Source organism: Pomacea canaliculata, linkage group LG12 (assembly GCF_003073045.1).
Source record: "Pomacea canaliculata isolate SZHN2017 linkage group LG12, ASM307304v1, whole genome shotgun sequence".
Taxonomy (NCBI): domain Eukaryota; kingdom Metazoa; phylum Mollusca; class Gastropoda; order Architaenioglossa; family Ampullariidae; genus Pomacea; species Pomacea canaliculata.
In genome coordinates, this window is record NC_037601.1 from 14962338 (window position 1) to 14988076 (window position 25739).

At 45.4% G+C, this 25739-nt stretch overlaps 1 protein-coding gene across 1 annotated transcript in view; it reads right to left on the minus strand.

The window, feature by feature from the left end:
• LOC112577407 (A disintegrin and metalloproteinase with thrombospondin motifs 18-like) overlaps positions 1-25739 on the minus strand; it is a 67642-nt gene that overhangs the window by 20237 nt on the left and 21666 nt on the right. Inside the window, exons 2-9 of the mRNA XM_025260471.1 lie at positions 23560-23632; positions 17532-17917; positions 17129-17312; positions 8700-9172; positions 8186-8269; positions 6659-6818; positions 3744-3849; positions 538-675 (exon numbers count right to left, since the gene is read on the minus strand). Of these exons, the coding sequence (XP_025116256.1) occupies positions 538-675; positions 3744-3849; positions 6659-6818; positions 8186-8269; positions 8700-9172; positions 17129-17312; positions 17532-17917; positions 23560-23632 (1604 nt within the window). The remainder of the gene's footprint in view (positions 1-537; positions 676-3743; positions 3850-6658; positions 6819-8185; positions 8270-8699; positions 9173-17128; positions 17313-17531; positions 17918-23559; positions 23633-25739) is intronic.

The window sequence follows — 25739 nt, forward strand, 5'->3', positions numbered from 1 at the left end:
CCGCTCTGTATAATACTATACATACAGTATTGGGTAAAACTGAGTTAACTGCATATTAGTCCAGCCCTCTAAGGTGACCATCGCAATTTCTCATGCGGTCCCACTTTTAACTTGCCCACCATGGACTAGAGCAGACCTGGGCAAACGCCGGCCCCATGGGCCGGATCCCGCCTCCTGTCTCTGAGCTGGCCACCCACCAGTAAATATACTACAGTATTGGGTAAAACTTTATTAAAATCCAGTTTTCATCCGGCCCTCTTAGAACCACCATCTCATCCGTGCCCGCTTTGCCCACCCCTGGACTAGAGAGTGAAATGTGGTAATACGTCTGTAAATGAAGAAACTGGAGAGAGACTGAATATTGTATCTCATTTCTAAATCACTGTTTCAACTGTTATACAAATACAACTCCCATTATATCATATTTTATGTCATGAAAAGAAATACTCTCCTCACTTTAAAAGAAAAGTCTTCCACACAGTAAGATTCTTTGTTAAAAAAAAAAAAGAAATAAGTGGTCCCTCACACAAGACTTACTTCAGAAATCGTAAAAGGTATGCCCGGGAGCAGACAGACCACTGCAGAGTACCATCTTTGCTGATAAGGGTTGGCGCCATTATTGAACCGACAGTCTGCCTACAGTAGTTGCCCTCTCCATCATGGAACATTCCAAAACTGGCAACAGGGGTAGGTGTGTAGACTTTATATATGATAATGGTGCTGATGATTGTTATGATAATGGTGACGTACCTATAATGGTTTTTAAGCGGCTTCTAAACAGCCCAAGATCTTTAAGTGGTCTGTCACACCAGCTATAGGCCAGAGAAAGATATCAGCCTTAGGGTTGCAAAATGTTTATTGTAAAAATCATGTTTATATAAATGCCAGACACGATTGTTAACCAGTGGCCATAAATATGTACAAATATATGGGATTCTGAAGGTTACGGGAAACAGCAGACGTGCATTATTAGTTGCTTGTACTAGTGACTGCATTTTCAATTTATTTTTATTCTTTTTGGTTCACTTGAAATAAGGGAAGGTTTTTCTCCTGCAGCTGTAAATACCGTATATGATTCTTTGGGGAAAAAAATACACACACACTGTCTCTCTTGAATTACACTGTGGATAAATGTTTGGGACACCATACAAACCGTAACAGATGTTTGTCATGTGACTTCAGCATTGTCTGGTGACTTTTAAACTAATGGTGAAGTGGAAGATGGCTTTTGAGTAATTATTTATTGTCAGGTTTCTTTCTGCCACGATCTCCAGCAAACTACATACAGACAACATTTTTGTGATACCCTTTAATTCCGTTGCCGTTATGCATACAGGGAAATGTTTCATCATGCTTGCCACAAGGTTTTATGTGCTCTTTGTAACAGATTGCCAAACAGGAGGGGGTCAATACAAGTTAAAAAATGAAAGATAAAAGGTGACACTCAAGCTACTGTTATCATGTCTGGGTTCACTGTCACAAAGATCTCAAGAATTAACGGCAGCCAATAAACCAGGCAGCTAAAAGTTTGAATGGAAACCGCAGGTGGGGATCTGAAGGCAAAAGTATAAACACAAGAAATTTCTTAAGTTTACACGTGTCTGTGTGTGTTTGGTGTGAGAGTGAGGAAGGCAAAGAGGATTAGTAAATTTTACGTGACACAGAAAGCAAAGCATAGAGGAACGAAAGAATGATTGCAATAGAATAGCACACCAAAAAAAGTTAGTAAACAAAGTGAAGTTGTACAGGTATGAAGGGAGAGAACCAGACAGTAGTAGAGTGTGAGGCGCCTAATAATGAAACTAACAAATCAAAAGTGTGTTTGCGTATGTGTGTGAGGGGAAGAAAAGGAGTACCCCAGGGTTGTGAGATAGTCGCCATGGTGCATTTCTGGGTGTGGGAGACTACTTCAATCACCTGAGAGACTGAACTGTACAGATGCCAGCCGACAACTCTGTGACACTGAAGGTCTTTCGTTTAGCTCGGTATCCTATGGCAACATCTAATCAGCATTTAACAGTTCTCTTAGTGCTCAAACCGGAAAAAAAGAAGTCGTGCGTTGATTAGCTTACAAGATTCTTTCACTTTGTCTTCTAGGAAGCTACATCATTTCGGTTTCATTCACATGGATAATGAGCGATTTGAATCAAAGGAAATTCCGAGTCTGAAAAAGTCACTTTTACAGTTGCCCCCGTGCTAAATTTAGTGGGTAGCAGAAACAAAACGATGAAAGTGAAGCGTACCTTAGCCTGCTTAGTGTGTGAAAGAGTCTGGCATGGTCTGCCGGTGTCTCTCGCCATGATATAGCCTTTGTTGCTGGCACGGCGTAAAACACTAATAAACAAACAGTCTGGCTCTTCCACCTTTGACTGCGCTGACGGCGACAACACTGAACGGGAGGAGAGGAGCGGTTTGAAAATGCAGTGGCGTAGGAACCGGGTGCATGGGGTCAAAGGGGGCACCCGCCGTCTCAAAAAAAACCAAAAAAAAATACCAAGGAGGCAAACATGTGAACGTCGTTCACTGTCAGCATGAAATTTGCTTCCCACTCACCAAAGCCGAGCATTTTTTAATTGCCTATTTGTTGCTTGATATATTTTTTAATGATTTGGCAAGCAGGTCGCGGGAAAATTCAAAGGTACTAAACAAAACATCACTCAGCACATGTTTTAGTTTCTGCAATAATTCGTTTCTGTAATTTAAAATTTTGCGGCTATTTATTAACATATGTATTGCAACAGTGCTAATTTTCACACTTAAAAGGCTCTTTCCACCAACTGTTATTCTGGAATCAATGCCTGATTCTGGAACACACATCTTTTACGCTACTCTCCTTCGAGCCTGGCAAAGATGTTCGTGTCTAATCCCTGTTTCCGCCTTAACCGCTGACGATAATGTACTACACACGCGCTGGATAATTGACAAAATTCCTCAATTTCCCAAATCCTAAACGGCAAACTGAAAAAAAAAAAAACCTGATCGTGGTACAGAAGGCGATGACGCAGCATGGACAGATTTGGCTGACGGAGGAATAATATCAGTGTCAACAGACTGTCATCTACATTTGGTGTGTAAACACTTTGACAGGTAAATTAAAAGCCAGTGAATTCAGGTCTCATGGCTTTGGCGGTACTTGAAAAATAATACAAAACAAACAACAATAATACGATGTAATATTAACGGCATGCACTACATTTCTGAAGGTTGTTTCTACTCTGTAACAGAATGTTGTTTGACGTCATAGAAACACGTCATTAGTAACGGCCATACGCTAGTCATAACTTTAAAAAAACAAACAGCGGAAGTAAACATTCAGTTCACCCATTTTAAACATCCATCTGTCTCTGCAGTGATTTATGTTATTTCTTTTTAATTTTTTTTTTATACATTATAACTTTAATGCCTCATTCAACGCACGAAGAACAAGTTCAAAGTCAGGAAAAGACTCTCGTGGGAACTGACGTACTGACAGGTGATTTCCGATATTCGAGTTTCGGGCTATGCAGGTCCCTGTGGGCAAGATGACTAGGAGGGAAGATGGAGACCGACACGAAAACTGTTCCCTTTGTGTGCGTGAACTATCTCACGTCTCTCTTTTCCTGTGTCACGTTCAACCCCCCTTCCCCAGCAACCCTACCCACCCCTCCCCTCAATCTACTTCGTGGTTTGTCGGTCAGGACAGGAAGTACAGTGTTACAAAGACAGGTCCTTGACGATAGGTACAACAGCAGACAATGACATACTTGTGTCCCACTTCGTGTGCGATGGTGAGAGCTGTGTTCAGGCCCGTGTCTTCGTTGATGGTGCAGCTACGGATCTGATTGCACATTCCTCCAATAGGTGCAAATCCTGCAAAGACCACAGATGAAGCAAAATCCCATTCAGCTGGTTTCTCACTGGGATGTGCACGGACTAAGAACATAAAATGCTTCAGAGCACATGTTTTTTTTATGCAAAAACAAGTACGGGTGTGGAGGGAAAGGGGTCTACACTGAAGAGAAGACAATGGAAATGGACAAAGAGGGAAGGAAGTCTTAAAAAGATTAAGTTTCTAAAACGTTTCGAGATGATATTGAGAGAATGGTTTGTCTACTGTGTGTGCGTGTCCGCGCATGTGTATAACCAACAGTGCACGAGTACGCATTTCTCCTGCCATCCTTCCAGGGTGCTGACGGGAAGGAGCGCACCTAGTCAGCGAAGCTGCTGACGTCAGGTTCAAACTACCTGGCGTTCACTTGACAGCTCTGTCGCACTGATCCGAACTTGGGGTATAGATCCACACTTTGAAACGTGAGAACAAAAAACCTGCAGTATGCAAGCGCACGCAAACACACACACCACCGCCACCTGATGCTCTAAGGAGAAAAACTTGGGTTTTTTTTTATGTTTTACACACAAAGTATACGAGGTGCGTGCGCGCGCACAGCTGTACCTGCGGCGATCGGACGCCGTGGCGTTAACATGGTTACGTCAGCCGATATGGGGCTGGGTGGGTGGGTAGTTTTTTTTTTTTTTGTTTCTTTGGCGGCGAGATGCGATCGCACCCTCCTCCATTTACAGCTGGATAAACCATGACGGTGTCTATAAGCTTTTATATCGGCCCCGGAGTCGAGGGTTTATCGACAATTTATGCGCAGCGCCCGTGAGCAGTGCCAAGCATCAGCATCCAGGCCTTTCTATCTTGCAGCTCCCACAGTCCCTGCGGACACACCTAAAAAACCTACCCTCGCATCCATCCACCCTCTGCCGTACTTCTGCCGGTGAGCCCCTGTAGAAGTAGCCAGCGAATGATTTCCAGAAATTTACAAACACCACAGTGAAGTGTTTGGTTTCGTTGACAGAAAGCGGAATGAACCTCCGCGCGCTGTGTGGAGGAGAGCCAAGCCCTCCACAAGGCGTGAAGGTGATCCTATTATTAGTTATCTTCTAAACTACAAACGGCTGCTCAGCGTTGTGGAAACTACAAATGTATGTATATTTATAGCATAAAAACGTAACAAAAACAGACATAAAGTATCACTTAAAAGACCGGAATAGAATTTTTTTAAAAAGTATACTCGCCATCTTTAAACAACAGTCAACTGTTGAAATCGAAAATATGGATCCACTGCCATTAAAAGAAACAAAATATCTGTTAATTCTTTGACGAACGAGATCATCCTGTTTCCATCTCCGTCCAATGACCATCATACAGTCGTGAAATAGCAAGAATGGTTTTTCGAACTATTATTGACTACGTAGACCGTTTATTTGTGGAGACGATGCTCTGCAGTATAATTCACGTTCATATGATTTAAAAAAAATAGTATAGCCTTATCTATGTTACGTGATTATAACAATATATGGACGAGAAACAGCAGGACAATAGCAATGACTCATACAGAAAGTAATCCAGAATCATATCAACACCACCGCTGAGGAACTGTTAGCAGAAGAACAAGCTGGAGCACAGCTGAGCTGACCCTCAAATGTCGCTTTCTACATCTACAAGTAACTAGTTGTGTATGCATGTCACGTAGACACTAAACATGACACACTTTGGACAAGATACAGGAAAGTTGCAAAAAGATCACATGCACAATGTTAGAACTATGGACACGATACACTGAAGACATGACAACTGAAAATGTTGGACAGCTCTAGCTATAAACATGATACACTAAACAAGCTATAATTAAAAGACATGATATTACTAAACGGGCTTAGAACTACAGATATAATGCACTAAACACGCTATAACTAAAGACATGATACACGGAAGATGGTGGAGACGCCATGATCACTAGCGCCTGCTCATCTCCCGTGTTTTGAGTAAAAGTATTTTTAGAAGGGATATGACCCCCTCCTGACAGAGAAGACGCCTGGCTTTAAATAGCAACATGTATCACTCTTTTATCAAAAACATGGAGAGTACTGAACTGTACGATTCTCAGGTAGCGGATTCAAGTTGCGAAGAGAGGAGGGGGTCAAACATGGCGCATGCGAGGAACTCTCCACTTCGAGAGTTACAAACGCACCGCCGTAACCGCAGCCAGTGCCATTGAAGACACGGTCGCGACCGTCTGGAGGATCAGCGGAGCGTGCAAATGGCACACGCACCCACCAAAAAAGTCTACGGTTGTCGCGAAATGCAACTGCCAAGAAGCGGAAACGCCACTGCGCAAGCAGCACGACTGCGCCACCTCAAGGCAACGAGTGACTTGTGCCTTGACAACAGCGCCATCTCGACGGGCACCGGAAATTCGAACAATCGCCCCGCACCTCACGTGCTTCGAGATTTATGCGCAATGACGTCAACACGGACAACACCCCGACCACGGAGGTGGCGCTGAACCAATGGTATTGCTGCTGTCTTTACTTTAACATTGCCAAACCTCTCTGCAAGCTCTCCATCTTCAGAGCGAAGCTACAGTTCCTCATCACCAATCACAAACGTCTTCCCAAAGCAGAATCAAAGAGTACACGAATAAGAATGTTTATCCAGAATGAGCCTTTCAGTATCGCGCGCCGTGCTTGTGTGTGTGTAGCTTTGTCGTCGTTAACGTCATGAATAAAAAAAAAACAAAACAAAAAAAGGAGGATAACTAACAAATAAACTTAGAATAAACAAAATAAAATCTTATTGTCCGGAGATCAACAGACGATGGCGGCAACGTACCCAGAGTGTCACAGGGGGAGTTTTTGTAGGAGCAGAAGTCGGTGGCGGACAGCAGCACGGCATGGTCATGTTGGCGGCCGTTGGCTCCGAGCAGCACCGACTGCCAGGAACAGAAGCTATTCAGCGTCTTATCCGCGTGGTGTCCTATGGACAGGCCGGGCTGGGAAACAAGAAAGTGTAAAGATTAGGCATGATCGTTCTGCCGGCTACAGGCCTTGAGGGCTGATACCCAGGCGCAAACTCTTCTAACCGTCTAGTCCGCTCTGTTTTTCTGTCTGCACCTGGTGGTATATGTTGTTCGTGGTGTATGTTATTTGTGGGTAGTGTGTGTGTGAGCGTTTGTGGTTCAGTACAGATTTTTCCGATTTGGGTGTGAGTGTTTTGTTCATTCCCTTAATGTTCAGTGTTGGACTTAAAACATGAAGTTCAGTATGAATCTGCAATGCATTATGTTATTTTGTTATTGTTGTTTTTTGAATCATTTATTATCACATTTTATACGAGAGTCAACTGCGAATCAGCTTCTCCAGTAAGATAATGAAACTGTATGGTATTGTTAGCAGTGAGTTAGAAATCAAAGAGTGTGCCAGTCACAATAGCCTCGCCGAGCCTTTAGCAGTAACAACAACAACAATAAATAAATAAATAAATAAAATAACAATCACAAATACACAAGTAAACAATCAAACGTCATTACTGTCATAACTTTACGACTACAGTGACCGCAAAATAAGTGCATGAGAACGTGAGGCACGACATCCTACAATTAAGTCTCTGTGAGTAGTGCTGGCTACAACCCAAATGTATACAAGCTACCGCTATTTTTAACAGCTTCTCTCCTCAGACATTTTTCCCCCCTTAAAATTGAAGGAATGGATTTATTGTTGTCTATGAAAAGGCCACTTGATTGTTTCTTAAGACAGCTTTATCCGAAGATAAGAACTTTTCTGAGAATTTCGCCGAATAAAGATGTTGCTGTTTAAAGACACTGATCGTGCGTTTTACTGTTTTGTTGTTCTTTTTATGAGCAACCTATAGATGGACCGATGTTTGACAGATTTATTTGAAAGCAAATCTTCGATACATTGAGTGATGTATGTTGGGCATTTTTTTTATGACAATGCGTTTTGCATTGATCTGAAACATCTAACTTTTTCAACAGGTCACTAGTCATGTTTCTATTTTATATTTATTATTCGAGATTAGTGTTTCGTTCTCAGTATGGATTCTTTAAAATCTAATTCTAAAGGTTTATTTCTCATTAACTGATAATAAGATCAACAATCTTTCAGATCTCAGAAAGTGTTTTAGAGATTACCGTCAGATTTTAGCTTTAGATCGCGTGTAGTGTTCTACCACGGACGTGTACAGGATACAGATTTATGGTTCGACCAATAATTGGATGAAGGATGGTGTGACAGTGTGATCTGTGAGGCTGTTAGCTGAAAAAGGATCACAAACAACGTTTAGCGAACTACATTGCGTGCGTGCGTGCGTGCGTGCATAAGAGAGAATCAGCATCCCTACCTCGTCTCCCTCCAGCAGAATGAGACCGACCAGGACAATGTGGATCGTGCTGCCCAGACTGGAGTCCTGGAAGAGCTTGGATACCTGTGCAAAGTACTTCTCATCGTAAGGAAATGGGTAAAATGAACGTGCAGCAAGCTGGAGCTACTACACTAAAGGAACATACACAAGTCACTTTTAAACATCATGGCGGCAAACGTTTAAGTTCTCTCGTTGTCTCGCGTGAGTAAGCACACGCATGCGCAATCATACACACAGAGGTAAAGAGACTTTCATGTGTTCAGAATATCCGCAGCCCATTTTAAGGAGAAAGTGAAATATCAAATTCTATTGCTAGTACAACTATGCAAGCTATATAAAAATTTACTAAGAAGATTAACGACAGAAAAGGTGGGTGAGAAAAGAGGAGGAAAAAAAAAAACAAAGACAGGAAAAGTCTAAAGAGAGAAATAGACGAAACGGAAGGAGGGAAAGAGAGGAGATAAAGCTGACGTGCGCAGACGTCACAACACACCATGTTAAAGAGGGTCAGGGTGTAAGTGGTGACGTTCTTGTTGCCATGGCGCTGCAGCATCGTCTTGTCCACCACCACCAGCATCTCCATGGTTTTCTCTGAGGCCCGCTGCAGATACTTCCACTTGCTGAGCGAGCGCCGTCGTCGCGCCCGTTGCATCCCTGCCTTTCGTCCCTCTACTTGACCAGCCGGGCTCGCAGCCCCACCTTCTATGACGTCACCGGTGGTCGTCAGCAGGATGTCTTGCAGGCTGGTCAGCTGCTCCGCGGCCAGAGCGTCTCGGTAGATGTGGTCCTTGGTGTCGATGTAGTGCACGTGGTGTTTGGGCTGCTTGAGATCGTCCACGTTTTTGCGTCTGGGAGGCTGTGGGGCTTCTGCTGATGGTGAAGGCTGAGATGATGATGATAGGTGCGACGATATGTGTGATGGGACTGTGTGGCTTTCAGAAAATCTCTTCTGGCGTCGCGTTGAGCCTGCAGGACATATATGCACGCGTTATGTACACGTGTACATACAGAGAAAAAAGGGTGCGCATGACATACATAGAAATAAAATAAACAAAATATACGTCGCCATCTGAATTGATAACATAACCACACAAACTCATATATACAGGTACCTAAGGAAGACACTGACCTATGGTGTGACAAAGGGGAAAACACTTTATTATCGTTCTCACCACCCAGGCGATACATCCATCACCAAACCTCAAGTTCACAGGCAAGATGTCAGCACCAGACTAAAGGCTTTGTGTGTCTCAGACTCAAAACACTCAGTCTGTCACCACCGTTACGTTCAACAGTTTACACATCTCCCTTAACCCAAATTTCGACACCTTTTACCACATCTGGCGGCCAGACTTTTAAACTCTCCGCATGTGAACAGAAGCAAGAGTTGATTTTCATCTAACCGACGAAACTCTCGTTCGTTCACAGCGTTGTACGGGTCAAAACAGAAAGTCGAAATGGTCATGAAGCATCCTGGTTCAAAGCCAGAACAAAGTGACCGAGTCAAGTATGTTAATTATTGGTGTGTATTCGTTTTTATGGTTGTTGACGTGCGTGGATAGTTTACGACTGTTTTAGTTTGGAAGGAGGATCACGTGATCAACTGGACAGTTAGCTTTATAATCTGGAACAGTGATAGGCTCTTTTATGGAACTCCAGCAGAAGACAACGGCCTCTGAATGTTCAACAGCAATAGGCATAAGGTCTGAAGGAGGGAGACCCGTTCTTTTAGATAAACTGCTGGCACTTGCCGTCTGGTTTGTTTAAAGAAAGAAAAAGTGTATTGCAAAAGTGAGTTGTTGTTTCTCCTAGGACGACGAGTGAAGAAGTAAAGTGCACCCACTGTCGTTCCTTGCGATCGAGGCAGTGGCTGGTGAATTCCATCGTGCCACCGGCCCAAATTTTTGTCGTCTGCTGGAGATGCCCATCGGATCATCTCCGATGTCGTTCATGGAGCAATTGATGTGAGGCATCGGATCATCGCCGATGTCGTTCATAGAGCAATTGATGTGAGGCATCGGATCATCGCCGATGTCGTTCATAGAGCACTTGATGTGAGGCAGCGGCAGGCGACGACTGAGGCCAGAGGAGTCCGTCAACGGTGACAGCGGTGAGCTACGATCGACTCGCTCGTTGTCCTACAATTCATGAAGGGTAGGTACCCGAGTGGTACTGCCATGTTCCTCTGCGAGGGGCTGAACTGGTCACCTCACAGGAACGTGCAAGTGTGATTTCTGAGTACTGCTAACTTTTGTCTACAATCCTATGTTGAGCGCGTGTGTGTGTAAATATATGACACTTATTGAAAGTATCTGCCACTGAAATATATGTATATTACTTTGATTTTGTGTTCGACCTCTTTAGTTAGTAGTATTCATTTGGATTGTTTTCTTAGCTGTGCTGTCAGTGGCTGTTTGCACACGCGAGTGAAAGGAGTTACCTGTTTGAGAACGTGCGGACGTGTGAAATCGGGTAGGTGGGCGTGAAAGCGTGCAAGTCGGGTGTGAAGCGAGCCAGCAGAGGTATCCTCCTCTTCCCTCTAGTGAGTCTAGTCCATTCTTTCTCCCCGCAGTTTCGTCACATACATCAGTTGATTGACCACACAATGCGGTCTGTGATTCATGACTAATGAATGTGTGAGAGAAAGGAAAAGGGAATGTTTGTTCGTTTGTGTGTGCGTGTGAGAAAGTGTGTATGAGAGAAAAATAGTGTGGAGAGAGAGAGGGTGCGTGGGTGTGTGCACGTGGACTTGTTTGGTTACAGAGAGGATGGAAAGCAGAAACTACCGGTACGACTTTACGAGACATGAGTGGTGCAGGAAATTTGTTGCTCCTGCTACGAGTTTATAAAATCGGTGACATTCATCACATAGGTCTCAAATTGTACCCGAGGTGGTGTCAAACACAATGGCATCCATGCAAAGCAGAATAATTTTAACAAGTTTTAAACGTCTGGTAAGGCTTGTAGGATGGCGGAAGAAGGTAGAGACCCGTGGAAGGCTGCAATAAAAATGGCTTCTAGCCATGTACATCAAGAAGTCCACTGACTGTTATCCAAATCACCGGGTGCCCGGGTACTTCTGGGTCTCCACAGCTCGGCCTTGAGAATACGATGAACTAGACCGGTAAAGCAACCCACCTATCCCCATGTTTTCTTTTGCAGGTTTAAAAAAGCTCCCAACGATTCTCTCTGTTTATAAGCAAGTGTTTGTGAGAGTCAGTGACGTGTGTGTGCGTGTGCGTTCGCGCGAGCGCTCTAGACGGTGGCGCCGTCTGCCGGCATCACGGCCATTATCTGGAGAACTGCTCGTGACCCCGGACTTAGACGCCATAACATGTAAGCAACAGATACAGCCGCGGACAAACACTACTCAGTCACACATGTAGAGATGGAGGAGATCAGCTCGAGACTTTGTTCTCCAGCTATGTGCGTGGCACTTCACGGCGCGGGTAGATATGCAAGAGAAACTGCATGCCCCACAGCGCAGCCCACTCCTCCACAACTCGGATGTGCCCTGCACAAATCCTTCCATCCAGCAAGAACTTGCCTTGTCATCCTTCGCCTTGCTGTCGTGGAACAATTGGCACAAAGTTGTAAGGGATAGTCTACAGGACACCAACGGTTTCAGGACATTGAAACTTTGGTCAACGCCTCAGCTAACACTTTTGCCAATACAATGGAACCTTGGAGGTTTGATGCTTCGAGAATTTGCCAGGTTAAGAATGGAATTAAGAGACGACAGATGTTCTTAGGTCGACGGACAATGGATCCGTGTTTCAAATATTCTTTGTTCGGGTGACAGCCACATACACTCCTACATTCAGACACGGCGGACACAAGCTACGGACACACGCACTCACAGAACTGTCCAGTCCATTTCCGCGCACATACATGTAGCATCTTATGCTTCCCAGTAGGCCTAGCGAGTTCTACTAGGTACATGCCTCTTTTTATCTGTGCGAGCTTTCGTCGCTAAATTGACGTACTCCGGTGCTAAATAAATTTTCTCGCCCATGCTGCAGAAAGGCAAAGATAATAACTCTGGTCTCAAGACTGATGCTGTGGTTCCCCCCCAGCACCACCTTCTGTACCCCCAACCTTCCCCTCAACCCCACTCCTCCGTCTCCGATGTCGGTCTCTTGTCTGACCCACGCCTGCGCCTACAAGATCTCGGTGCATTTTTATTCCGGTCTGGACAGAGATACAAGCCAAAACACGCTCTGGGAAAAATCCTCTCAGAGACTTCAACTATGCATCTTTTGATAACAAGTTCCTTAAAAAAGAAATCAGCACGCATTTAGACCAGTGTCCTCTCCCTACCATCTTAAATTTTCATTTCATGCTGCACAGATTATGACGAGAGAAAATTCAAAAGGTCATTTCCTGTCGTGAACCGTTTCGATAACGCTAATGTATCTCACGACACATGTTGTTGCTGTAGTCGTTGTTGATCGATGCTTGTAAGCCTGAAAAAAAGCTAGAGAAAAAAAAAGTGACTAACCTACCAAACAACCAAAAGTTCGCGAAGGGCAGTAGCTGTATCAGAAGTAGTGAGCAAAGTGCCCTCAAGGGGAACCTTGGTGCAGTACCCTGCTAGCTGCTTGGCTAACGAGCAGCTTAGCTGACTGCTAAGAGCGGCAAACAAGGCAACACAGAGCACCCCGGGTACGGATCTTCACAGCTGCTTGCTCGCCGCTGTCCATCCCGAAGATGTAAAGACCAGCCTAGCGTCTTTTTAAAGTTGCCTTTGAGATTTATTCAGATGGTATTCTAAATCTGCTCAAACTACATCTATTGGATGTGTAAAGGTGGACTGCTGTCTGTCTGCCGAGACCAACGCTTAGTCTCTTGCGAAGTTCTCCGTTGTTAGTCTTGGCGAGCTTAAACAAAGAATGCGACTAAACCGGAAGTTTTGTAATATCATGCCTCGTTTTATAAGTTAATCTGAAATGTGAATAAACCGGAAGCTTTGTACACTCCTGCCTCGTTTTAGTAGTTAACTGGGGGAAAAAAATCGTCTGTCAGCAGTCCAGTATTATAGGTTCGTGATCATCATAATGAGTTTGTGAGGTTTTTTCAAGCTGCTCTTGCCACCTCTTCCCCTTCTTCCCCCCACTCACACATCCCTCCCTTTCTAGTCTCAGTCACCCAACGCGTAAAACACAAGCGTAAAGTCTACGGCGGCCTTTTGATCAGCCAAGTGGAACGGCTGAAATCCGCTGAACCAAGATGAAGACAGCAAGAAGGGTTTAACGTCGGACGGGCGGGCGACAGGTCCATGGTTTTTAAAAAAAGGGAGACCTGTGGGAACGAGCTATACAATAACAAAACATCAGCTTCATAAATAGTTCATTCTCGCTTTCTGACAGGCCGCCAGAAAAGATCGGCAGACGCGGGAGGCGAATTCCACCATAGCCGCTGCCATTGGCGGTGCGTCAGGAAATTCTTGACGACTTCTCGCTATCAGGGGGTCACCATCAACCACGTGGACAGCGCAAAAACTGATGGATGACACGAGGAAAAACACGACCATACCCAACTTTCGCCATCCTTTTCACCATTTTGACAAGGGAGACCATTAGGGAGGAGGGGTGCGCAGTAAGACGTCTGCAAGAGGCTTGCGAGAAAGACAGAACGGAGGAGAGCGGGTGAGGGAAAATGTGATACCCGACCCCAAACCACCCACCCAGGACCTCCTTCTAGGGCTGAATTTAGCCCCGGACAAAGTGATGAAGTGTTGGACTTGCGGGGAAGGGAGTGGTTGAGGGGTGAGGGCAGGCCAGTGGCCCTGACTCAGCGCTATTTATAGATTAGGGCCGCGTGACTGATTAGCCAAAGATGTCTGCCCTATCAGCGCCGAAACTCCAGGCCGCCGTGACTCTTTGACATGTGTCAGGACTTTCACACACTGCGCCTGTTTCTGCGAACTTTCATTCCTGCGCAAAATTTATACAAAATAACATCGTTATAGCCATGTGCGTCGGGCTCGCCATCACCAACAGCGAGATGGGAAGACGAGAAAGAAAGAGAGAAAAAAAACAAGAGCAAACACTCGCGCCTGTTTACTCAGATACTGAGGTGCTGGGTCTTGGGTTCGCGCAGGGATCTCGCAGCATTCTTGACCCCTCTGCAGAAAGGCCGCGAGGACGAAAGGGCATCGTGGTCATCGCGTGAAGAAACATCTAAACTGCTGTTGTTATTATTTGAGCCGCTCGTGCTTACCCTCATCCCCGGCAAAGTCAGACGGTGAGATGATGGCGAAGCCTTCGTGATGGATCTCCTGAAGCAGTCTGAAATGCTACGAGAAAAAGAGGCGGCCATTAAAAGTAAAAGTGTATTCGTCTACACTTTGGACGAGTGACTAGTGAAGTGATGTAAAGCTTGCTTGTCACCTCCACACACCGAGGGTCTGTTTCTTCAAGGGGGGTTGGGGTTGGGGTTGGGGGTTGCACTTTCTTTCGATGCGACGCAGGGCTGAGTGGGTGTGGTTATCACTTCTCTCCCCCGTCCCTCTTCATATAGCGTGAAATACCCTCAAAGATGAAATTTTACTTTCCAAAAATAAACTCACCAACTATCTTTATGTTTGTAAGATCGTGAGAATGATGTCAAATACGTGACGTGTAGATCCCAATAATTCAAGTGATGTAACAAGTACGTGACGAGTAAAGAGATCACAATAATGATGTCACGAGATGTAATAAATACGTGATGTGTAAAGAGATCACAAATATGATGTCACGAGATGTAACAAGTACTTGACGTGTAAAGAGAGCAGAATAGTGATGTCACGTGATGTAACAAAGATCAGAACAAGAACGTCAAACATAAGATGCAATGAGATCGCCACAAAGATGTCAAACACAGAATGTAATCAAATCATAACAATGATCTCAAGTAAATGACATGAAGATCATGATGATGATGACGACGACAAACACGCGATGCAATGAGTTTATGACAGTCATGTCAAACAAATGTCAAACACGATGATACAAGATGATAAAAGAGATCATAACAAGACGCCATGCATTATGGTGTCAAGAGATCATAACAATAGATATCAAATACATGATATATATATATATTGTTTACAACAAAGATGCCAAGCACACGATGTTAAATCCTAACAGCAACGTGATACACATGAATGACTCGTTTATCGATATTACAGAAGATATTTTTCCCTCCGTCTCTCTCTCTCTCCCCAGCAGCTACTGATCTCCGGCAGCTACTGATCCATCAGTCCACGCAACTGTTGAGGCAAGCAGACGACCACTGTCAACAAACATGTCGACGTTGCTCACCGACTCGAGAGGCAGACAAAGCACACCAGAAACGCCGACGACCGCCTGCCCTTCCCGACTCAGGAAGCACAAAATGTCAGTCTGGCTTGTTGAGAGGCAAACCTTCTCGGCGGAAATACCGAGGTCAGATGTGATGCCGGCGCGATGACGAGGAGCAAAATAGCAACATCATCGAGAAGACCGGTGGGTGGGGCAGTTGTGTAGCAGACAAAAGACGGGACCACCATGGGAGGGAGGGTAGGCTGGATAATGAATGGAGGATATGCCATGATATTAGTCACATTAACTTATTTACATCTTCAAAGCCAGATTATTTTATTAACGATGTACCCTGAAAAAGATCGTCTGGGTGGCTTAACACAGCGAAAAGAGCAAAATCTAAGATCTCCGTGGCTTTATTTTATTAGACAACCGTAACTGCACAATTTCCGCACATCGAAGCTTGCGGGAAGCTTCTGAGCAGACAGTATCTTACAATCAATGGCTGGCTACTTCCTCGGCGTTCTGCTAGCCCCGAGAGGAGCCCCCGATGTAGAGGAACGGGGTAGCAATCCCTTTGCATCGTTTGGAAACGGATTTCAGAGCAGAAAGATGTGCACACTTCCTCTGGCATTCCTTCTACATCAGTCATTCCATGGTTGCATCAGATTAAAATGCCTGCCACATGTCGGTCTGGTCTTTAAGACAACATCCATTTCTTTTTTTACCTGCATCTTAGGCAAACGAAAACGGTCCACAGAGGTCAGGTGCACTCTACCTGTATTTTGTTTTTTTGTTTTTTTCGTTCCTACGCCGTTGCTGCACTCCGCTAAAAGGGTGGCCACAGCAAGGAATTATGTCTAACAAGTAACTTAGTGTGCAAAGCTGAGATTTCTGGAGCTTGAGTTTATTTTTTTTTTAAAAAGCACTTTATAAATAAAATACATAAATAAGGACGGGTATTAAGACCTATATTGAATTTGCCACCAAAAGAACTTGACAACTCAGTGTGTGGGCAGATTATGTAAATAATCGACTTCCCTGTGGTCAAGTTAAACACATAGTTGTTTTCATATTAAGAACGACTGCTTTAACCATAAGCCCACCAACCTTCCTTCTCCTCCATTCCCTCCCTACCCGATTACCCCCACTTATTGCCGTTTTGCGAGGCCAACCGCGTTGTCTGCTTCTTCCTGACAAGTTAAAGAGAAAACAATTACTGGCGATAGTGATGAGAGAAAAAAACCTGTTGGATATCTTATCAAGTGTTATTGAAAGTTTGAAAATACACGGAATGCAAAGATGTTGGGGGGAAAGGGGGGAGGGAGAGTTGGTTTAAAAAAAAAAAAGCCTTCGAAAATATAAATAAGCGTTACTTCCTCCTCAGGCAAAGCTTATCACCCCTAACATCGTTAGATGACTGGAAGTTCGCTCCACACCTGTCAACGCTGGTGATGTGCCGTCTCGGTGCATGTTTTATGTGTGCAGAGCGTTATTGCGGGTGCGCATGCGCAGACCTTCCGAAGGCACACGCTATGCGATGAAGCAGTTCCGTCAGGTGTGGTGGTAGTGGTGTGGTGGGTGAGGGTCGCCGCGTGCTGAGATCGCTTAATTAACTGCTCCTAGTACAACCTACCTTTGTCCTTGACCCCGCAGTACGTGCTTGGCTGCTGAGCCATTGCTGAGCGTTTGTACAGTTTGTGAGGTAGATGGTGGGACTCATCAGCAGCGTCCGGCGGTTGACCGTTCAAATCTGGAATCACGTGATCAACCAACGGCTCGATGATGTAGTCCTCGTCTGGAGTGCGGATGATGCCTTTCTGGACAGAACCAACGACAACAGCGACTTTAGCGAATTGAACCCAAACTCTTACCCTTCCTAAGCTTTTTATTCCCGACACCCATTCCACCATACGCAACCACCTGTCTACCATGATCGTAAACAGATAAAGATAGAAAATCGCTCTTTATTTACCGGCAGTTCAAAAGAAAAAAAAAACTCATGTTAACTGGTGACATGCTGGGTCCAGGCAACTCACCATTCCCCCGCAGATGGAGATGGCTGCGGGCCAATCCTGATGAGAGCGGACGCTGCCGGACAAGTGGCAGGACATTTCTTTGTCCACCTCCTCCTGGGATGCTACCTGGGAGTCCACCTGTCCGGCCACGTCCTGGTCAGCATCGTCACTGTGGCCGACAGTGTGCGAGTAGCGATGGTAGATGCGGAAGCCCGGTGCCAGCAACTCCTCGTTGGGCGACAGCTGCAGCTGGAACAGCTGCCCGAAGGCCGTGACATTGACGCCCAGGGATGGCGAGGGGGCAGCTGGGGAGCGCACGCTGCGCTTGTGTCGCCATTTCTCGTGCAGCGCGCGGAGGGGGAGGCGCTCCTCCTGGTCCCACACGACTGGAAACACGATCTCAAAATCTGAAACAGGACCAATTCCAGACATTAGATGTCAAACAATATATGATGCCGAACAATAATGATCAATAATGCAAAAACAGTCAAACAAAAATACAGATATAACCGATGACACGCTTTCTCTGTTGTCGGTGCCCGAGAAAAACACACCTGATGACATCTGCTTCTTACTGTACGGGTTTCAGTTACACTGGACTCTTTTGCATTGTCTTGTCCCAAACTTGCCCATTGTTCTGCCTTACACCGTAGTCACCGCAGTTATTAAGTGAGATTTCAGTCGTTTTCTCCATGACAAAATGAGAAACAAGGAGAAGCGTCTTGTTTCCGAAGTGATAAAGCGGTGTCCAGACCCTGCGGATAGTATTTTTGTTTCCTTTCCCTAAGCAGAGTTTATACAGGTAAGTCAAGTACAAAGGTCACGTGGTAGTCTCAACTGGTGACTAATGCGCTCTTTGTTCTTTTTCCAGTGAAATAATTCACGATCATACTAAAGAGCAGAGGTCATGAGGTTTCCCAGCTGGCCTTGCGACGAGTCTGTCATCCATTGTTGTATGATATTGTCGTGGTGCAAAAGAAAATGGTGTTATTTTCTCATTTCTCGGCGGCTTTCGTGTATCAAATCTGTCTGTATCCTTCTCTCTCCCTCTCCCTGTGTGCGCGCACGTACAACATTACTTGCTATAATTTTTCAGTCCCATCGGTTTACACACAACCCTGACAAAGCCCATTCACCGAGTGCTTCAAAAACTGGTTCCTTATCCTCACAGGTGTTAAAAAAGAAGAAATTAAATAACCCGAGTTGTTATGAAATGTGGCTCATTTTTCCAGTTCCTTGAAACGCGATCGACTGCCTCGTCAGCCTCTTCTCTGCCGGCGACGAAGCGTCAGGACCAGTGTCCTCAAAGTTTGTCCCTTCGGCCTCGAGTCCCATTAGTCACCCAGCTCTAGCTCTCGCATGACTTGCCTGCTCTGACCTCTGTTCTTTACGACTTTTTGATTGCGATTTGAGCAGCACCGATAAAAAATAGTACCTCTGGTGCTCCAGGAGACTCACAGGTCGCTTGCCCTCGGTGACCCCCGAGCCTGAGGTCACGTGAGCAATTAAGCAACTGACGGAGGCAGATTGTACTACGGTGTTGGTTGAAAGGGTAAAGAGCATCGCCAAGGTGGTCCAGGGGTGCAAGCCTCGCCATTGTGCTGGAGCTGCAGGGGTTCCATCCAAAGGGTCTACAACCATGGCCGAGAGGGACTCGGTGCATTTAAAGTCTCACGTTGGACGTTACAAACATCGTCTGATCAGCAATGGTCTTCGACAGTCTCGGAGAATTACGGAAACAGTCGAGTGGTTCGAATAATCGTCGAAGAAGAACGGAAATCTTCGGGTTGCCATACAGTCAGCAACGACCGGTCCTAATAGCCATTGGTGAATGCCGGGAACAGTCCAGTGTATTGGAATGATAGAAAGATCGAGCTGCCCTACAGTCGGAGAATGTCGAAAACACCCCTACCAACCTCCACCCCGAGTAAGTCTAATGTCTTACATCTCACTTCTCAACGACCGTATGGTGAAGAGGGGCTCACTTTTTTTTTTTTTTTTTACTTAGTTGCTAAGATGCTTCATATCTACGGTGTTTGCGTCACTTTACACGTGCTAACGACAAGCCTCCCAGCTGCCAAAATAACATCCACCCGGCCATCTGAACTCACGCGGGTACGCGTCTTTTTAACGCCGTCTTTCAACGTACCCCTGACACAACCCTCAACTGCATTGAGCAAACAGCGTATTTTTTTAAAAAAGAAAAAAAAAAATGGTTTCTATTTTCATTTTCAATAACGTCGCACCCATAATGATTGCGGGTCGAAACCCTTCCCATACGATTAGCAGAAGTTTTTAGGGGATGTCTGGTGATGAGCTGCACATTCACCTGACGCGCCGGTACGTGAAAACATGCAACTGCACTGACAGGTGCTTCACATCGCTGCGGGAGGTCAGAATTAGAAAAATTACCTAAGGACGACTTCTAGTCGCAGTCGCTTTCTTTAGAATGTTCTCGAAGTCCTGAAAGCGCGGGAGTGCTTCCTGTGTCAAAACGAGATTGCGAGTTCGTGGGTTTAATGAAAAATTCCAAAAGGAATCGAGCAGACGACGACGTAAATCTCATACACCTGCGGAACTGGACGCACGCACCCGGGATTTGTCGGCCTTGAAGTTCTCACCTGATCCGCCTACCCGCCGCCGGACAACTTTATGTGGCTACATTCCTGTCTGTGTCCTCTTAACTGTCCGCAGTTTAAAAATAAATTGCTTACAAAATGCTGGAATGGAAGCGATGTCTTTGATGTCGAGTTTCACGTCGAGATTTTACTTTCACATTTCAGGACCACCGAGGCACTATCGAGATATGTGTATGTTCTATTTTTGATACCGGAAATAGTTTCCTTTGGCATCTTCGTAACACCTCGATGATGAGCGGTCAAAAGTGAACCTAAGATGTAAAAATTAATTTTTTTTTAAAAAAAGCATCCTAACTCCTATTCCCTACTTAGCAAAAGACCTGCCCCGGAAGGTGTAAATTAAGCAACTGGCGAACTAATCATGCAGCAGACCTCAAGCAAACCCCTGGTCATTTAAGGAGCATTCAGCAGAAAATTCCTGTTGCTTGGAGGAGGGAGGAGCACTACACAAATATTTTAAGAGTAAAGGTCAAATGAAGTTCAGAAGATAGAAAAGAGCTCCTTTTTGCACCTCAGAGTTACCCATCAGAGATATTCCTGTACACCTTTAAACGCGTATACAGCTTTTCCTTTTATACCCTACAGCTCCCCCAACGCCAGAAATCTTTCTTTCTACCCCATAGTTACCCCTTATCCTCCAGAGAACTATCTTTACATCCCCGAGGTAGTCTTTTACATCCCAGAGATACATTTACACTCTTTATGAAACTAGGGTAGCCCTGGGCAACATGGGGAAATCATGGACAAGCTTCTGGTTTCCGAACTTACAAAGTGGCGTCCAGACCCATGTAGATGTTATTTTATCCGTAGAGCTTTAGTTATAAAAAAAGTGGCAAAAATCCTGGTAAAAAAACATGAAGTAGTATCCAGGGGGCCTGGACACCGCTTTGTAACTTCGAAAACAAAACGCTGCTCCTTGCTTCCCCCAATGATGCCAAGGGGGAAATGACTAAACTCTCGCTTCATAACTACGACCCAGAGATATTCATTTACATCTGATAGATTTATCTTGATACACCCGATACTAACACCTAAGAGATTCCCCTTTACACCCCAAATTACTTACTGTACACCCGAAAGAACTCCTTGACCACAGAGATCCTGCTACAAACACTGAAATCCCAATTCGCGTGCCAGGGATCCCATTCATCTCGCGAGAGATCCTTGGCAAGCAGTCCATAGCTACGGCACCCAGTCTTGCACTGACTGACAAAGCTAAGACATTCGGTTAGTTTTCCGACAATGGATTGCACCTGCCAGGTAAACACTGCAGTCTGAGACAATAGCAAGCTTTATCAAGTGAATTTGTCCCCGTATTCCGCACTAGTACTAGCGCCTCAGTTGTCTATCTGTATCCTGTTTGTATGTTAAATTGCTTGTGACCATCGTAAGGTCATTGGTCGGGGTACGAGAAGGTGAGGTGTTAGACCCCACATCTCTCACCTAGTTATTTCACCAAACAAACCGGCAACTGTTAACATGCTCCTGGTATTCACCACAAGCTGACTGTATTCATCACTCAGGCTGGCAACTGTTGCCTGACTCCTGGTATTCATCATGCAGGTGGCAACTGTTGACGCGCCGTTGACACGCTCCTACTATTCGCCACTCAGTCTGGCAACTGTTGATGTTGAATTTACCACGCAAACTGGCAACTGTTGCCTGACTCCTGGTATTCATCACGCAGGTGGCAACTGTTGACGCGCCGTTGACACGCTCCTACTATTCGCCACTCAGCCTGGCAACTGTTGACGCGCTCGTTGTATTTACCGCGCAAACCGGCAAAAACTGTTGCCAAACTCCTGGTATTCATCACTCAGGCTGGCAACTGTTGATGCGCCGTTGACACGCTCCTACTATTCGCCACTCAGTTCGCAGCGACCTCTGTAGCACTGAGGAGAGTTTTTGCTGCGGCGTGAAGTGTGTATGCATGATATCTTTATGTGTGCGTTCGCGCGCGCGCGTGTCCCTATTTTTTTATTCTCCAGTTCTGCCACTAAGCCTTTTTCAAACATTCCCCAATGTACTCGGCCTGCCTCGCATCCCTACACTTAACCTTTTTCCCTAACCCGATAACACAGGGTCGACAATGGCGGTGGGCTCGCGCCTTGCATTTTGTACAGCGAGACGTTGACAGCCGCCGCCGGCGACTAATACCCGCGCAAACATCTCGCAAAAGCAGGAGAGTCTTTTCACTTTCTTTTTTTTTTTTAAAGCTGTATGATTACTTTTAATTCGGTGTGCCGTTTATCGCTTTGTTTATCTAAACTGTCGTCTCATAGACTGGTTGCTGTAAGTTCACTTTTCCTCCCTTGGCTGGCAAAACAACACGCGCTCTCACTCCCCCTCCTCCTGACTCCCACTTCATCCACCCGCTCCATCCACCCGCCGCCTACCTGCAGTGGTGTGCAGTCCGTGAGTTTTTTTTTTGTGCAAAGGGCGCGTCACTCGTACGCGGCATGCATGACAGTAATCAGAAACAATGCGTGGGAGAGAACGAGAATTCGCGCGCGCGCGTGCGTGTGTACGATAAAAAGCGAGAGAGACGCCGCAGCGATGTGTGGATTAGAAAAGTTTAAAAATAAAATCTCGGAAAAAATATTTTAAGGGAACTTCAACACACCACAAACAGGCCTGTCCTACATCACGAAAGGAGCGGCTATAGCTTCAACGTGCTTTAGATACAGTGAACCACTTTTAGGACGCCGCACCTACTTGGTCTGGGGTTGTTTTTTTTTTTTCTTTTCCTTATTGTATATCATCTGGTTAATATGGAGTCTTCCTCGAAGCATGCTAATGACTACGACATATTAAGAACAAGATAGCAGAACCAACATGGAGTACTTTATGTTTCCGGAAACGACGGTTTTCCTTGGGTTCCCAAGTTTTGCCCCAGGACAACGATTTGCCTTCGCTTCACTACTACGGTCCTAGGAGTACATTGAAGAGTTGGGCAGGATGGAGCTAGCAGTCCACAGAAAAATCTTTCGTGCAGCTGAACAACTCACCAAGGCGAATAAGAATTATGGCAATATAGAAACATGGCAATGTAAGAACCTGGCGATATAAGAACATATCTACACACTAACCTGGCACTGGGGATGTCAAAAGTTGTGGGTTCCGTAATTTTTTCTCTCTCTCTCTCTTGCTTAACTGACCAAATGGGCTACTTGTTATGTAGAAAACAGCTTCAGTGAAAACGTTTTGAGTAATTGATTATGAATAAAGAGACATGACAGTAGCATCTACATGTTTACAGACTGTGGTGAGAGAGATTTCATCACTGCTTGATTAGGGCCAGCGTTCTAAAAATAGCCCTCGTAATATTACATTTATATATTTGTTGGTATGAACAAGGAGAGAAAATAAGCGGGAGAGTAAGAGAGACGGAAAAGAAGAAAAAAGTTTACCATTTGTAGCACGTGCCGTTTGCTCCAAGCGATCTTGGTCTGCTTTCTGCACTGACCCATGCCCCCTCAGCACCTGCAGTCCATCAGAGAAAAGCTCTTTAGTTTAAGTACCAATGTTAGTAATTAATTTGGCTTATAAGTGGCCTAGACTCTTAAGATAAATATATACATGTATACTAGTTTACAGTATGCACTTAGACTAGGCTATGGACGTGGATTGATTTTACTCTTAAAAAAACAAAAAGGAAGGACGAGCACTGGGTTTCGAACAGTGCGGATGTCCACTTAAAGCATCTCCTATGTGATCGTCAGTGTAAAGCAAGTGCAAGAAAATACAGGTCACAAGAATGTTTACGGAGGACTTGAGCCAGGAACAGTTTGGCTCGGAGCTTGAGCCAGGACAAGTTCGGTCCAGGATTTTTCTTGTCCCTATTCAACTCTGGACAAGGCAGCATGCGGAGCCAAGCTTGACCACAGGGACACTACCGTTGCTTGTTTTTTTATATAAAAAAGGTTAGACTGTGAATGCGTTATACATACGACACATCCCTGCATGGTCTCTATCACTGCTGTAACATTGATAATCGTCTCACATCTCCCCTTCCCCTCCTCAACCACACACATACACGCTCACGTCTGCGGCATACATCTCACGCGCGTAGTGCACTCAGGGGTTCGGGGGTCAAAAGGTCCCCGTCCCCGTTGCCTCCCGCTGGCACGTGCCGTCCTACAGGAAATAGGAGTACCTGCACGAATAGTTCCCACCGCCTTAGCACCTGCTGCCAGCCGGTCAGGTGACTCTTCATTCATGTGGCACTGCCAGTCACAAGAAGACCAGCACGTCAGTGGGTGCGTGGCATTTAGCACGTGTCGCCGGCACCCGGGGTGCACTTCAGTCAAAAGTTCACGTTATTCCCTTCCCCCTACTTCCTACCTTCCCCCTTCCCCGCAGTTCACCACCCACCCCACTGCACGTGGGGTAAAACATCTGCACGGGGCAGAGGTGTGACTTCTGTTGACGAAACTGTTACAGACCCTCAAGGGGCAGACAACCCGCCTCGCAACAAGGTTACGTGATCTTCCCCTACCCCACCCCCAACCCACCCACACATACACACGCACAAAGGAGAGAGCGCGAGAGCTGCAAGACTGACAGACAGCACAAAGTCAATATACTGTCGACGATAACAATGTAACGATAATAATAGTCTGGGTTGTCTCCCGCTACCACTGACAAAGAAAAAAGACCAAAGACCATTTCCCATGCCGACAGTTCTCTGGAAAAGCTGCTCTTCCTGTCTTCCAACTTTCGTCCTTTTGAAATCCACTCATCTCTTTGTTGCTTAGATAATAAATTTTTCATTTGGACCAACAAACGTAAATTGCGACAAGAGCGAGTGAAAAGACGATCACCTGACCCTAACCATGATTCCACAGAGGAAGCAGTCCTTGCAGAAGACTGGTTCCCGGGTGTTTGTTGTCCAGCAAGTAGTTGTTTTTCATTTGTGACCTTGGTTGTTGGACAGTCCTGTGTACTTGAGCAGTTGGTGATAAACAACTCCAGCCTTATCTGAACATGACTGAAGGAGTGCGATACCATCTCTTCTCAACCATCTGGGAAACTTGTTGTTGCTGTTGCTGTTGTTGTTTTTTTGGTTTTAGCTTTTGGCTGCTCACTCGCCTTTGTCTGAGTTTGTAGACAGGTTTTTCAAAATGCCCCAGACAAGGAGCAGGAAACAGGTACACAGCTGAGGTCTACTCACGACGGGTGGACGAAATGTATCATCAGAAACATGTGCAGGCAGAGACAACAGCGAATGCTGACTCACGAGCACAAGATTCCGTGTCTCCGTCGCAAAAGAGTTCTAACACGACTGCAGGTGACAGATGGAGAGAGAGACTTCAACAAGACTTTCCCGACACATGGACGCAGAACAAGCCTCCGACAGGTCACGAGAGTGCATCTCTGTCAGCCTGAAGAGAATGTCTGGCTGGGATAAATCATTATTCATTATTATTATCTGTGTGCGTGATGCCGATTGCTTATGTCAAACGCACTGAGCATAGGGTCATGCGTGATATAAATGCTTGTATTATAATTATTTACTACTGCTGGATGATGATCATCATCATCATCATTATCGTGTCCGCTGTGACGACGAGAAAGTTAACGTTGACGA